The 16,349-nt window shown below is 39.0% G+C and overlaps 1 protein-coding gene across 2 annotated transcripts in view; it reads right to left on the reverse strand.

The window, feature by feature from the left end:
* Window positions 1-3,359: 3,359 nt before the first annotated feature.
* The window catches only part of CDH6 (cadherin 6), a 127,320-nt gene continuing 114,330 nt past the window's right edge, over window positions 3,360-16,349 (reverse strand). For both annotated transcript variants that reach the window (XM_030332038.2, XM_030332047.2), the window contains 4 exons: window positions 14,141-14,262; window positions 12,973-13,090; window positions 12,590-12,841; window positions 3,360-7,487 (listed from right to left, as the gene is read on the reverse strand). In XM_030332038.2, coding sequence (XP_030187898.1) covers window positions 6,997-7,487; window positions 12,590-12,841; window positions 12,973-13,090; window positions 14,141-14,262 — 983 coding nt within the window. In that variant the 3' untranslated portion in view covers window positions 3,360-6,996. The remainder of the gene's footprint in view (window positions 7,488-12,589; window positions 12,842-12,972; window positions 13,091-14,140; window positions 14,263-16,349) is intronic.

The following is a 16,349-nucleotide window of genomic DNA, read 5'->3' on the forward strand; positions in this document are numbered from 1 at the left end:
AGCTCTAGTACACCGTGCATACTACTGTGCAACGTACATGCCCTTCAAAAATGTGTGTTTCTAATACCATCATTCCTTTCCATGGGTTTCTATTTCCCACCAATAACGTTAAACCACATGGCAAAAAAAAATCACAAAAAATCACAAGACCAGCTGCTATGGTATTAATGATCCTCTGTGTGCTGGCACCATGTGAATTTTCCCAGCATGGTCTCCTTCAGGGAGTCTCAGCTGAGATCAATGGCATTGCTTAAACATCCCTCTTTTCTTTCTTTCCCCTGCTATTCGTTTTGGTTTCTTATTTCCATTTATCTCAGTACTACTAATTCCTAAACCTCCCACACACTCCTCCAGCCAGGCAGAAACAGTTTCTCCTTTCAGGGAACACTTGTATCTCTACCTCTCTGAAGACACCTTCCTGCCACCTTCAGGTGGATACTATACTTTTGAGTTTATGGCAGCCCTTCCTCCTGGACCATGAGCTTCTGGAGAGAAGGGAAAATATATTTATTTGGCTTACTGTCGAATATTTCATAGCACACAGTGGACTGCCTACTACTGAACAAATGAATGAATAAATGAAAATCCCCTTTGCAAAGCTATGAATTCTCTCAGCTGAAAAAATTATGAAACTGCATCTGTAGAAATAGGAGGCAGCTTAAAAAAGAACCAGCATATGAAATATTATAGCTCTGAATACGCTAAAAACATTTTATTTACTCATAGTATCAGAATGGTGGAAGGATTTTATCCTTATTTCCCTCTGGTCTGGCTCTTGCTTTTTCTTGCTCTTTTTTAAATCAGAGATCCATAGACATTGCTTTTCTATGGGAGTGAAATAAAGGATGGAGAGTTGGGATGGGCAAAAATATAGAACTGTCTTTCTTTATCTAAAGCAATTACCAGGAGGATAAACAGCTTTCTTCTTAATACAGCAATTCCATAAATAACAGTAGAATTCTTGATGCCCCAGCAGTAAGGAGTCTGCAGGGCAGTACCAATGATGTATAATGCTGGCTGGGAGAAACTATTGTTTACAAGCTAATTATCGTATAACAAGTTGGCTTTACTTAGCTATTTGAGAGGTTCAAACAGCAGATTTAGAAAGATATAAAGTGTGTAACAGCATGTACATTGTTTTGAAATCTCTGATTAAAAACAATAGGTTGAGAGAATTGAAAAAAAAACAAGTTAGAAAAAAACAGTTTATTAAGTAATATCATATAAATAACTTGTTACAAAAATTGATTTGCAAAAGGCATATTTACTCTTTGTGAGAAATCACTTTTTAAATTGCATTCTTTTCAAATGTATACGTCTAAGAAAACAAAGGAAAATAAAAGAAGCCATTTCAAGGAGCGTGTTTTTGCCATTTGACTACAACAAAAGGCGCGGCCACACTGAGCTGTAAGGTCATTGTCTTACCTCTCCTTCCAACACAGGAAACTTTCTCATGTAAACTGTGACGTTATGAAAATATCCCCAGCGAGAAATGTGGATGAAAGCTGAGCAGGGGTTGTTTCCATCAGGTGTTCTCATTGCCAGAGACCAATGATACTGAGAAAAGCCATCGACTGAGCATCCCAGCCAGCAAATCTTCAAGGGTGGCATCAGCTTCAATTTATACTTGGGAGTGTTTTTAATTAAAAACAATCAATACCAAAAAGCTTTTATTTTCTGGATTTAAAATCACAAATCACAGTAGGAGAATGCCAAATCGCCTTAGCTTGGTACTACTGAGGACGCACGTAGTATTTATTATAAGGCCTATTCTTAGGCAGTTTACTTTCAAAGCAATGAAAATAATCACAAACAAAACAATACGGTGGTTTTGAAGCGTTCCTATGTTTCTTTCGAGCAGACAAGTTGGTTTGCTACACAGCATTCACCCTGAATGTCTAGTAGTTCTATACATTTGATTCCTTAATAAACACTAAACTAATAGATCATAGAAAACTAAAAGCTTATAGAAGGTGCCTCTAGACATATTTACATAAATAACACTGTCTCGCAAGAAAGACCAAGATCTCATTATAGCGGAATGCTTTTTCCACAACGCTGGGTCCATGCCTCATTTGTCAGATTAACCCCATTTGAAGAGAAATTTGAGTTTGTGGTCCATGGGTTTAAAAAAAAAAATGGAATTAAGCAACTTGTAAAAGCTCTTTTGAAATTAATCTAATAACCCAGTGGCTCTCAGGCTAAGTGCCTCGGTCCTGTCTGAAATACAGTGGGTAATAGGCTTTGTTTCCATTTGACCTCCTTTTGGCACTTTCATCTATCGGACTAACATTCCCCCCAAATTAAAAAATGAAAATGCATCATAAATAAGGTATTACAAAATGCGGAGTAGATTAAAGATTGTCTCAGTAATGCTTAAATTAAATTGACGATGCAGAGACCATAAACTTCTGGCTTTAAAAATGAGCTATTTCTTTATTAACTTTTAACAAGTGTGCGAGTCAACGTATTTCCTTTATAAGAGGGTATTCCTCTGCACACTGAATACGGTCAGGGTCTGATATTTTTTAGTAGAGAGAATTACCCCTTTAGAAAACTATTCCATAAAGATGCCAAAGGGAGATTAAAAATGCTGCAAACCTAATAGTCACTGAACTTTTAAGGAGACCATTCTGTAATTCTGTATTCTCTGGAAAAGAAAGCTGTTTTTTAGACTTGAGAAAATAGTTCATCTTCCTGAAGATCCATGTACTAAGTCTTAATCTTTCTACTCTTATAACCTGATAAAGGAGGCTGGGTTTTAGTGTTAAATATAAATGCTTGGCTGTGTCAAGCATTGGCCCTGTCACAATTCAAAAAAAAGACTTCATCTAGACAAAAACATAAAGAATAAAATTACTCTAAAATGATCCTTTTTAGAGGATACCTTTCAAAATAGTGGGGAATCATGACTTTCTAGAGCATTCTTCCAAAGTAATTATATTGCTTCAAAACTAGGGAGTAGGGTAAGATAATTTATTCGGTGGTTTGGTTCCTAGGGAAAATTAATTTAGGTGTGTCTGATTTAAATATTTAGTTTGGGCCCAAGAATCAACTCTGTTCTTCCCTTTCATCTATCTACTTTTGTGGTCCTCAAGTTTATAGAATTGAGGAATTCTTTTTTTTTTTTTTTTAATTTTTTTTTTTCAACGTTTATTTATTTTTTTGGGACAGAGAGAGACAGAGCATGAACGGGGGAGGGGCAGAGAGAGAGGGAGACACAGAATCGGAAACAGGCTCCAGGCTCCGAGCCATCAGCCCAGAGCCTGACGCGGGGCTCGAACTCACGGAGCGCGAGATCGTGACCTGGCTGAAGTCGGACGCTTAACCGACTGCGCCACCCAGGCGCCCCTAGAATTGAGGAATTCTTAACTCATAGTTTATATATTATTATCTTCAGTGAAATACTGATTTCAAGGCAAAGCATTTGACGTAAGGTTCGCTTAGCAAATCAGGACATCTAATATTGATGTACTTAAAAATGAAAGTAATGGAAACATTCTAAAGTTAACTTGGATTCACAAAATTTGGATGCTTCCAAGATAGAGATTCAACTTTTAAGAAATTTTTGTACAACTTTTTGGAGCTGAAAATGAACACTAAGCCAATTTTTTTTTTAATGAGTTAAAATTGAATCACCAGGTTTTGTTCCATTTGAAAATGGAGTCAATTTGTATCTGAAACTCCTTTATGCAACTGAACTATAAGGCTAAAAAGCTCTGTAAAAAAAAACATTTATTCACTGTGCCTAGAATCCCTCACTTATGATTCCATGGAACCATCTCTTCCCCCATTTGATTTCATTTTTTATTTTGGGACAAATGTTTAGGCCTTTCAGCAGAAAGTGGCCATGAAGTGATGGGGTTGTAAACTTACGCACAGCAGCTTAACATTTTAAAAATTCCAGCTTATTTTAGGGAACATTTTAGTGGTTTGAAGAAACTCTTCCTTTTGAATGGAGGGGAAAAATTTTTCAGAAGGGCCTCAATGTCCTTGAAGCAATCCATAAAAGTCATCTGCTTATAATGAATGAATTGTAGTTTCTCAGTGACCAAAGCAAATATTAAATTTTACCTCTTCGCATTTTCCTGCCATCTTTCTCGTCACTAACATCTACTATCAGGAAAGAGACTTTCTGAAAACTGAGCTGAAAACTAATTTTTTTTTTCCTCCAGTAATCATTTATGTTCACTGGGATCCTTGACCTGGTATCCTGGTGGGAAGGAAGAGAGACACACACAGAATGATGGAAGTATGGCTCTCATTATTTCCATGACATCAGAGAGTATTAATTTTCAGAGAACACTTACAGGACCCTAGTACTAAAATATTCAGCTCTAGTCTTAAATTATCCAATTTCTTAGAGAGTCACTTCATCATCAGGTTTTATGGTAAGAGATTAAGCAGTTATTTCAATATTTAGTCATATTCACTTGTTCTTGGTTCACTGTACCGTCTTCAAGGTGGGATAATATACCTGCCAATTACATCTCAAACATTCCACTACAGAACTACTTACTTTCACTTATGAGGAGAGAATAAACCTTACCGTTAAACATTGGAAGTTGCTAGCGTCAACCCTCAGACATTCCAATTAACCCAAAAGTTCAAAAGGAAGACTTCTGATGATAACTTTCTTTTTTACAGGACTATCTTTCTTGATACAATTTATTACATGACATGAAACATAAGGACAGAGAGCTCTTTAATTTTACAGTAAGTCATGTGATTAAGGTGGTATTCTATTGCTATGAATAACTAGTTCTTACTAATTAACTTTACTAAGCTATCTTTTTCAACACTTAACTGTGACTATGATATTCATTACAGTGAAACCCTCCCATAGTATTTTGTTTGCATTCCTGTGTGTGTGTGTGTGTGTGTGTGTGTGTGTGTGTGTATGTGTGTGTGTGTGTGAAGAACTAGCAAAAGAAACCCTGAAAACATGAAATACTTGTTAGTATACAGGGAAGTCCATTACAAAATAGGAAGCCATTCAGGAAACACAAGGAATAATATGGTTAAAAAAAACTTTTCACTCTAATTGGGTAACCCAAAAGACTACATTTCTCTTATTTTAAGGGTGCCGTCTTTACTTCCTGGGTAACACGCTTATTTAAAACTTAACTAAACAACAGTGTGTTCCAAATAGAAAGTATGTGCTAATATGACAGTATCTCCAAATGGAAATGACATTAAGATTATCTGTAGAAAATTAACATTAATTGAAAATAAATCCCTAAGACTAATAATTGAAGTCAGCATATTCTTAAGTACATAATATATATAGATATATAGATATATAGATATATACAGAGCCTGGGTTTTTTTTTCTTTTCTAAGTTTTTGAAACAACAATGTTTTCATTACAGTACTTTGGAATTTTCTGATGACTGCACAATGTAAGATTCTAATGATACAAATCATTAGAACAGCCATATGAAATAAATGATTTGAACCTGCCAAAAGGATTAGTTCAGTTCAGTTGGGTCCTCTGGATAATAACTATGATGCTAATTGCATAATTAGAGAAATAATAGATTGGATGGATTGTACATTACTTTTCTGTTGTAGTTTGAGACGATTACTTTATCATTGGTTCAAAGACAAGGATGGCAGGGTTGCCATAGCAACGAAGTTAAAAACAATGGAAAAATGTTAATGCTTTTGAATGTCAACTATCATTTTAATACCATCTTAAACACTCTCGTTGAAGGGAATCAAATTTTTCCCTTCGTAAGCGTCTTCCAAACATGTAATGTGTAGTTTTTCACTGTGATCTCAACAATATATCTATATCACATCATATAAATATATAGATGTTTCCAGATGTGAAGGACAAGTTATCAGGTTCAAGTGTGGCTGGCTCTCATTTCCCCATTAAACTCTGAGGGCAGGATTTGAGTTTTTCTAATCTACCTTTACTAATGTAACTTAATTGTGTACGAAGCATCAAGAATATGAATTGTACTTCACACGGCTACTTTCAAGTATATTAGAATAATACTGACAACAACTACAGACAAGGAGTTAAAATTTGTCTCAGAAAAGTTTCGTTGAGAATTTGAAACAATTAGACTTACTTGTGATTAGTTTACTGATACTGATGGTCGAAGTAATTTTAAGTGATCTGTAGTACATTTGGTGGCCCGAGCTTTAAATATGCTAAATATTTCCTTTGTTGACATCATTAGCTATTTTCCCTTTCTCTTTATACGGTGCAAGGGCAAACTTTTGTGTGTTTAATATATAAAAAAAATATGAGTTAGTGGCCAGGAATGAGATATCATTATGTTTTGTTTGTTGTTTTTTAATATTACCATTTGATTTGTTTCTAGTCCTAAAGAGGACCCAGAATCTTAAAACGTTGGTGGATTTGATGCTTTGAATAGTCACTGGTGCCAGAAAAAGTTCTTGAAGAACACATAGGACAGGCAAATGCCATTTTAAATACTTTGGGACACACCCATAAAACACACCCAATATACACAGTCCATCATCTCCTTGCGAGCGGATATACCAGGACCAACCTCACAGTTGTTCCTCCCTCATTTCTTCCCACTAAAACTATATTTTTATCGTTAAAGCACAGTCCCTCATCTCATTAGCGTGTGAAATGTACAGCCAGAGCAGTCAGCTGACCTGAGTCAATGGAGTGTGGTAGGGAGGCCAGGCCAGTGACACTGAACGTGTTCCCAACCCGCCCTAGGAGAGCAAGGGAAAATACCACTCCTGGTTCTCTCTTCCAGCACGGGGCCTGGGAGGGGGGCTGACCGACATGGATAACTGGATGCGCTAAAAAATAAACCTTTGCCTCTTGGAAGCTCATAAAAGTGTACTAGAAAAAAGTCCCTCGCGTTGGGTCCCCCCGGACTGCAGCCGTCGACGTCGGGAACGGGCACCACCGAGAAGCCTTCGCGGAGCAGTGGACACGGAGGCGGGCGTCGCCACTGCAGGTCCTTGGGCGGCGGACTGCGAGGTGACAAAGGCAACGCATTAGGAGTCTTTGTCACTGTCCACGCCTCCGTACATGTCTGCGAGCTTTTTGAACCGCGGGCCCCAGTCGCTAAGGTAGTCGTAGTCTTGGTCTCCATCCGTGGTCACCGAGTCCAGCGAGCTCAGCGACTCGGCCACCGAGCCGGTGCCCTCGTAGGCGTAGGTGGCCAAGGAGTCGTAGGGCGGCGCGGTGGGGTCCGTGTCGTTCTCCTTCAACCTTTGGTTAATGAAATCCCGGACGTCGGTGTTGTCTCGAGCGGCTGGAGTCCGTCGGGGCAGAAAAAGGGCCTCGGGCACGATGTCCCTGCGTAATTTGCTGTCCTCGATGGCTTCGGGGTTCCTCAGGGTGCCGATATCAAAGGCCTGGGTGTCCTCCTCTCCGCCACCCTCGTCGTTGTAACTGACAATGTTGTCTCTGATGTCCTCTTTGGAAATGATCAAAGGTTCTTTTTTCCGCTGCCGCCTCAAAGCTGCGAACAGCACCACCGTCACTGGAAGCAGAGACAAAGCAGAAGGGAAGGGGAAGTTAATTTGCCGCCCAATTAATGTCAGCAAGCAGCGCTGCGCTCCAACGTGAAGTTTCAAAACTTCTCCGGGAAACTGCAGACTCAACTTTCATTCCTTGAAGGTTGCGCTTGCCTCCACGCGTGATCAAACCGGGGACCCCCCAAGAGCGGAGGAGAATATTTGAAAGAAAGTTACAATTTAAGTAGAGGATAAAACACCTTCATATTTTTGTCAGTAGTTCCCTTTCGCTTTGAAACGGGGAGCTAGTCTGAAGGTAAGGAAAAAATAAAATAATAATAATAATAATAATAATAAAGCTCAAACACAGCGAGAGCGCAGCAATCAGAGTGCAAATTATGCTGAACACCTGAAATGCTCTGAAACTGCTTATAAGCACAAGGCTGGCACCTTCGGGATGTGTTGAAGGGTTTGCATAACTACACGTCTAAAATAACTTTTGCACTCTGCCTTCTTCTTCTTCTTCTTCTTTTTTTTTTTCCTCAGAGAAGTGTAAAATTGGTTTAAAACCCAAAGTAGGCATGTGAATGTCTGCATACCTTTCTACATATAAGAAATATTATTACAGATAATACCTGGAGAGACCCAGATACAATTCAGAAAGCCATTCTGGACTTCAACACCAGCCGGTTTGAAAGGGGGCGGGTGATAAGACACACACCAGCTTATTTCTGTTTGAGCTAAATAAAATAAACACATTTAAGAGGGAACTTAAAAAAAAAATCTTTCAGAGTTAGTAGTCTGTTAAGTGTGATGCCTGGAATGTTTGTCCTTTTGATTTTTCCTCTGAACTCCAATTAGAGGCAAAGCAAGAATTGTGTTTAAATAACTCCTGATGTTTCTTCGCAGCTGGCTACCTGTAGACAGACACATCTCCAAATGGACATATGGGTGGGAAAATAAAAACACAGCGACGGCTTAGAGAGAAAGCAGCCATCCAGGGCAGAAACTGCATTGTGAAACTGGGTTTGTCCAGGGCTGTTTACTGCAAGAAGTACTAGTAATGTGTTTTTATTTTCTCATCCATAACATGGTCCAGATTTTATGAGTCATAAAAATTGAATTACTGTGGTAAGAATTACAGAATAATGGCTTTTGGTGGATATGGATACCTACACACAGAATGATGGATACATGCATTCGCATGTCTCTATATATTAAAATTTCAGGTGTTAATAGCATTAATAATAATTGGTTATCTACTGAGAGCATTCTATGTGCCAAACACTGTGCTAAGTGCTTTACATACTGAATCTCATTTGATCGTCACAGCAGCCCTACAAAGTAAGTACCATCATTATAACCCCATTTTACACAGAGGAAGTTGAGGTTTAGAGATGTCACATGTACAAACAATTGAAATCCAGGTCAAACTAAAAAGCCAACACTCTTATTAATCACCATGCGTTAAAGCGTGCTTTGATTATAGACTTTTTCTGAAGGATATCCAGTGTTGCCATTTTCAAGCGTGCGATTGTGTAACTGTATACATTGTCGTTTGCTGCCAGACAGCATCCTCCTGCCTCATTCATCCCAGCCATTCAGGGCGTTTTACTAACTATTTATGTAGTGCCTACTTTGTGCCAGCTATAGTTCTAGACACTATCAATGGAAAACATTGATCAAGAGCCCCGTCCTAATGAGGTGGGCAGAGGTGGCTGTGGTGGTGGATGGAGATCTTGAAAAACAAATAATGTGTCTGATAAATAAGGAAATCATTAGAAGGTGATATGTGCAGTGGAAACAAAAAGTTGATCAGAGAAAGGAGGATGAGGAGCACTTCTGTGTATGATTGAGGGGCCGTGTGTTTAAGAGGAGTGACATTTGAGCAAAGATATGGGGAATTAATTACCTGAGGAGCTGTCAGGTGAGGGGGACAGAGCTGGAAGAAAGGCTGGGGTGCAAAGGTGCCTAGAGTATTTGAGAAACAGCCTGGAGACGCTATGGCTGCACCTGAGGGGGCCCAGGAGAGGAGAGGAGGAGGGCACGGCCTGTCACGTGGAGCCTGGAGGCTTCTGTATATCTTCACTTTACCCTGAGGTGCGGGAGGGTGGAAAATTGCAGGGCATGCTCATAGTCTACGCTTTTTTCCGGATTCCCGTGTGACCAATGACAAGGGTTTGCAAAACAAAGGACTGTAACTGAGGATGGCCTCTGGGGTTAGAGGATAGAATCGAGACAACTGTCTTGGAAAGAATTAAACCTGTATGTACAATGGTTTGTGCCACCATTTAAGGCAAGATAGCAGGCATTTATCACTTCCTAATTCTTCCCCGGCTTAGGTTATCTGTATCTTTTATTTTAGTCCTATGCACACCCAGAAGTGCGATTGCCTGGAAGAGAGAGGGCACATTTGGTGAATCAGAGGCATTCATTCACTGCCTAATTCTCCTACAGCTACGACTGCCTGTACTTTTCTTCTTAGCCCAATGTACATCTGAACAGAAATTTTGGAAAGGAGATCTTTCTCAAAGCTAACTTTTATAAACTGAAGATGTGAGTTCTAAGCATGTGGAGCAAAAAAAAATACATTCTGAGAAAGTAATAGCTTTCTTCCCAGTGACTGACCTCTTCCCTTTTCTCAATCCCCTGAGGCCAGAGGATAGTGGTGAGATTTTGAGTGGGGAATGCTTGGACCAACCTGTGTTCAAATCCCATCATAAAGCTAGAAGGTAGCAAGGCACTTGAAATCAGCCTGCCTAGGCTCACTTAAATGATTTCACCTTTTTAAGTGTGTTTCCTTCTGTAAAAGAGAGGCACTAACACAGTGGCCAGTGCTGTCATCAGGAATGAGTTAATAAATGTAACAGTTGTGCAGACTGTAAAGCACCACAGAGACACGAGATGTAGTAGTTGTTTTCAGTGTCGTTTTATTTTTTTATTTTTATTTTTTCTGTTTATTTATTTTTGAGAGAGAGTGAGAGAGAGCAAGAGCACAGGAGAAGTACAGAGAGAGAGAGACAGACAGACAGAGGATCCGAAGCAGGCTCTGTGCTGACAGCAGAGAGCCCAATGTGGGGCTTGAACTCACGAACCATGAGATCGTGACCTGAGCTGAAGTAGGAAGCTTAGCCGACTGAGCCACCCAGGTGCCCCTGTTGTTTTATTTTTGTAAATAAAATAAGAGATGCCACATGATCCACTTTATTGACTGTAGGTTTCCTCCTCTATCGTTGTGGCTTCCCTTCTCTTACAAAACCTGAAGTTTGTTTCCACCTTCTTCAATGGTCTCGTTTTCAGTTCGGGCTCTTTCAGCCTGGAAATTACCTTACATTCTGTGAGCTCACAAAGAAAGTAGAGAGCCATGTGGAAGCCCTGAGGCTCAGGGGGAGAAGACCGGCGTTTTGTACTTTGTCCCACCACCTGTTAGCTGTGTGAGTCGGCTACATGACTGCACATCTTAGAGCCTCAGTACTCTAATTTGAGATGCAGATAAATACATACCAGATGGTTCTGAGGGTTAAATGAGAAAAACAGTTGTGAAGCCTCTTGCCCAGTTTATAGCCCATGGTGTTAGCCTAGGAAGGGTTAAATCCCATTTATTTCCTGTCTTATTGGGTACAGAATTCCAAAAAGAATAGACCAGCTGTAGGAAGCACTGAAACAAGTTAGGAGTAACGAGGAGACAGTGAATTCATTGGAGAAGGAAATGAAAAGGGAGAATAGAGGGAGTAGGTAAGGAAAAAAGTGGGGAGGAGAAAATGGGTAGATGATGAAGGTAAGGAGAAATCACTTCTATGAGATGAGAGTCAGCTCTCTTTCTACAGACCACAAAATGTCCATGGAATTCTCCCTGAGTACAGCCCTGCCAATTCAGCCCTTCTAAAAATAACTTTTTTTAATCAAAAAGAATATTCATATCCTTCTCTTCCAAAACAACTGTTATAGACTCACACCATTAGAAACACTGATTTGTCTTTGCATACTGTCAGCTTTTATTTATCCTCATATCTTAAAATACTTCCCCCAAATCTTCGTTGACAAAGAGAATCACAGCTCTGTAGTTAAGTTTCAAGACTTCTGTTATAATTAGCAAAATGATACGAAATGTGAAGTTCTTGAGCAGGGATCCCTAGGCATTCTCTTCTTGGAAAAATGTAGGTCTTTACTCTTTCTTCTTTCCTTCTCTCAAAGTCACCAAATTGTCAGGTTTTTTTTTTTGAAAAAGTACACCCCCCCCCCCCCGCAATCCAGGTTGACACTTCTTCCCTTTCTTCCCTTTGTGTAGGGGAGCTTGCTTTGATTTTTGGAAGGACTGAGTTAACTAACATTTGATTTCTTAGTTCACAACAGGCAACGGTCTGTAAAGTGTTTTGAGCTCAGCCTGTGAGCTTAATTCATTTGTTGGGGATGAAACTTTCATTTTGAATCATTGCTAAACCTTGATTTTCACCTTGATTGCATTCATTTCTTTTAGGTCCCAGATTTACTTCCTCAGTCATAGAAGTTATTTATTTTTGAGAGTCTGAGAAATAATAGACATTGTGTATGTGGCATTCGGGGAGCAATGCTAAGAAGGTAGTTATTTAAATGGGTAGATCAAAGCAAGTTGGCTGGGTTGAAGAAAATTTAATCACTTCTTTATTTCCCATTTGAGAGAGAAAAAGTCATCACATTTCTCTTTCCACTTGCCCACTGATCTTTAAACTTTACCTTCATACAAAGGGCCATCATCACACCTTCCATACTGGGTGACTCTCACTCTTTACATTTTAACAGTGTTTGCCAGGTTAGATATTAAACAACAAATGAAATGAAAAGGGCCTATTTATATAGTGCCCTCAAATCCTGCCTGGGATTCATTCCCAGTCTAACAGACAAGAGATTTCTTTGGTGAATGATTCCCTGAGTAGGTAAGGACATAGGCAAGTTTCATATCTGTTCATTCGCCAAAACTATGTTCAAACAAAAACTAGTTCATGGTTGAACAACACAGATTCTCAGCATGTAACTCTACTCACCTAGAGCGGGCTGTATGCCTTAATGGGGGAGGCGGATAAATCTAGAGTGTCACAGTAACAGTGTGTGCCTCTCATGGGGAGATAGGATGCAGGGAGAAGCAGTTTACCTAGTAGGGTCACGATGCACAGAAGGATGGCAATGAGAGCCCCTGTGCTCAGTCCCGTGGGGTGGACGAGGGCCTCCGCATGGCAGGACTGCATGTTCCCATGGTGGTCACATGCACAGACCCGGACAGTTACTGTCCCAGTGCTGCTTTGGACTGGGTAGTCGTTGTCTGAAATGACCACAGGCAGGAGATAGGTGCTCATCTCGTGTCTATTATAGCCATTTTTCCGAGTTAAGATTCCTGCTGTGTTATCTGGAACCGGAAAGCAAAGTCAATGTTAACGTGCATACCACGTCATGGATTGCAACAATTGTGATGACAGTAGATAGATAGAGATAAAGATATAAATATATAGACAGAGAAAGTAACTTGGGCTCCTTTACCTTTGTTGTCTTGAATGGTAAAGTTTGAGCCACTGGTTGCTTCAGGGGCCAAAGAGAATGAGAATTGGTGCCCACTATAAGGGTCGTCTTTGTCAATGGCTCGTAGGGTCTGAATCAACTAAAATCAAAACCATAAAGCTGCTATAAAGTTTTGGTAACTCAAAAGCATTCCTTACAGTGTTGCAGTAAATTGCTTGACTAAATGATTTCTGATTTTAATTTAAAAACGATAGTCTCTAGAAAATTTACAGTGAGTCCGCTCTATGCAATGAAATGATGGGTTGGAAATAGAGCCCAAAATAACACTTTGTTTTGGGGCTATCCTGGGCACTGTATGTAGGATGTTTAATAGCAAGCCTGGTCTCCTCCCACTACATACCAGTGACACCCTCCTCTTTGTGACAATCAAAAAATGTCCCCTGGGGGCAAAATCACTTGGGTTGGCAAACACTGCCCTAGAGTGATACAAAACTATAAAATACCACAGTGATCTACCACAGCATTTCAACTAAAAAACTTTGGGCACTCTGTACAACAGCCTGTTTAGAAATGCAGTCTTGACATATACATAAACCATCAACTTGCATAAAAACTAAAAAGAAAGTTTGTACATAAAACACAACTTCAACTTCCTGCCCTAACATGTATTTTAACAGTGTACCGCTGTTTCGACAAACTGTAACATAATTTTATACCATTGGTAGAAAAGACCTATTTCAGGTGGGGACAAATGTGTAAAACAGGAAAACATTCACTAATGTGTATTACTTGTACAGATGGGCAATATAAGTAAGTGGAACTATGAATTATAGGCAATTGTAAAATATGTCGTAGTTATTGCTTTCCTCTCTGTACACATGGTAATTAAAAGTATCTGCTCACCAATTAAGATTTTTCAAATAAAGCTGTGACTAATCTATTTTAATGAAAACTCAGGACTGATTTGAATCCACATCAGTCTTTGAGAATGATGAACTTCCAGTTCTTAAAAACTGCTTGTTCTCTTATGCAAGTTAAACATTCATTCTGCTCTTATTTATAGTATTAATTTTGTTAGCATTTACTTCATACTTAATTCAAACCTGGCCCTCAGCTCTGTGTATCGTCTGAGTTATTAGAAGATCTAAATTAATCTGACTAAATTAATTTACTTTCTTATGAAACTCACCTGATCTGCTTTTGCCTTTTCACAGACAAAGGTTTCATAGAATTCAGCAAATTCCGGGGCATTGTCATTGACATCTAGAACTTTAATATATAGAGGGACTCGGCTGCTTTGCTTTGGATTATCTGCAACATGCCAAAAAGAAGGGAATAGGCATTTATATGTCGATTGTCAACCCCCTTTAGACAACGGTCACTCACTCCTTTCTCATTCATACACAGATTCCCCAAGGCTGCTCTGAGTACCACAAGGCACTGTGTACCAACTTAGTCACAAAAAAGAATTAGTCACAAAAGAGAATGCTTCTGGAGTTGGATACACCTGCTGGAAATACCTAGGAGATAAAGCTACTTGTGTTGATATAGGGCAACTGTATAGCAACCCCCAGAATAACACAAAAATAAAGAAAAACTTTATCCAGGAAAGGCAGTTGAGAGGCAGATTTTAAGGGAAGCCAAAGAAGCAGGGAGATGGGAAAACATTTGGACAAAAGAAAGAGCCAGGGGGCTGGGGGCGGGGGGGATCAAGGAAACCAGAGGATGTTTTCATCTTAGTTTTTGTGCTGAATAAGAGCTAGCCATAGTGCTTGGCATTTTGCTTTATTATCTTATTTAATCCTTACAACCTTATCTGTAAATACAGTTTTTGCCCCTATTGTATAGATGAGGAAACTGATGCACAGATATGTTAGGTAATTTGTCCATCTTCACAGAGATAACGAGTGAGAAGTAGAGCCTTGATTTAAACTTGGGTCTGTCTGACTCCAAGCCCAGACCGTTCACCTAGGATAGTGAGAGAGCCGCACCCATGTTTGACAACCAGGGACAAGTGAAGTATCTGGGGTAGTGTGGAAGACAGATTCCTGGTCTAAGAATCAGGAGTTAGAACCTCTGAACTCAGCCCTCTTCATTCACTTCACTTATGTATCTGTTTGTTCGCTTCATAAATATTTACTGACCATCTAATTTTTCATATGTGCCAGCCACTAGTTGGGGTGCTGGGACACATGGGGAACATCACAAAAATCCTCCATGCTAAGTTTTATTCTAATGGGGGCAGACAAACTGTGAAATGGTACATGCTATGGAGAAATTAAACAGGGAAAGGGATTGGAGAGAGATGGAGGTGATACTTTGCATGGGATAACCACTCAGTCTCATCTCATGAGATGCCATTTGTACAGAGACACGAATAAAAAGAATTAAGCTATGTGAATACTTCCAGCTCTCCAGAGGGAGGGAACAGTAAATGCCAAGGCCCTGGAATGGGAGTGGGCTGGTTTCACATAAGCTCTGGGCTTCTATTGCATCAAAGATAGTTAAGAAGTTTAGACAATAAGATTCTTAAGTTCCTTTGCATCTAAAATGTTTCCCACATTAGTCTTCCAAAGTTAGAATTGCCTAAGATGAAGCCTTAAAAGGTCTTTATCACTAGTAAGTACTTTCAAATATATCACAGAAACATTAAATCTTAAAAAAAAATTAGGCACAAAGCTTAAAATATGCATGAAATGACTACTTCAGTAAAAAATAAAATTTCATGATGTTATAAAAAGTGGTCCTTTTCAGTGCAAAAAATAATTTTGTAATTTTAAAGCTTTAAGTATGCTCTGTCATTGGTATCTGCATTAGTCCCTCCACATAAATTCTGAAGAGCGTATTCCTACCTAACAAATTTTTAATTAAGAGTTCTTAACATTATCACAAGGCAATGCTTCATTTTGCCCATATTGGTTATTTATTATTCTATTCAATATCCTTCAGCCATTTCAAATCTAATGAGTTACGTTGACAAAGAAAACTACTGTAATATACCACTAGACATGGAATATTTCACACCAGATACCCAACTGAGCTAAAAATGTTTGAACTTTTAAAATCAAAAACAAAAACTAAAAAATGAGCTATAATTTAGAAGCCTATTTTTAAACATTTAAATGTTATTTTAAAAATACTTTTTCCTTCATGTACTTAGGCCTACACATTGTGTTTACATTACACAATTTTCACTGTGTATAATCATTTTATTTGAAGCATTCATTTGGCATTATTTTTCTTTGCCTTTAATTTCATGGTGACTTCCATAAAATTCACTCTAAACATTTTATTGATTACTTGGTGGTTTGGATTGCTCACTTTGGTGTACAATGGAAAAGCTAAAATTTATATCTCTTACTTCTGTAATGATTTTGAAATAGAAATTCTGTAGAAAG

Source organism: Lynx canadensis, chromosome A1 (genome assembly GCF_007474595.2).
Source record: "Lynx canadensis isolate LIC74 chromosome A1, mLynCan4.pri.v2, whole genome shotgun sequence".
Classification (NCBI taxonomy): domain Eukaryota; kingdom Metazoa; phylum Chordata; class Mammalia; order Carnivora; family Felidae; genus Lynx; species Lynx canadensis.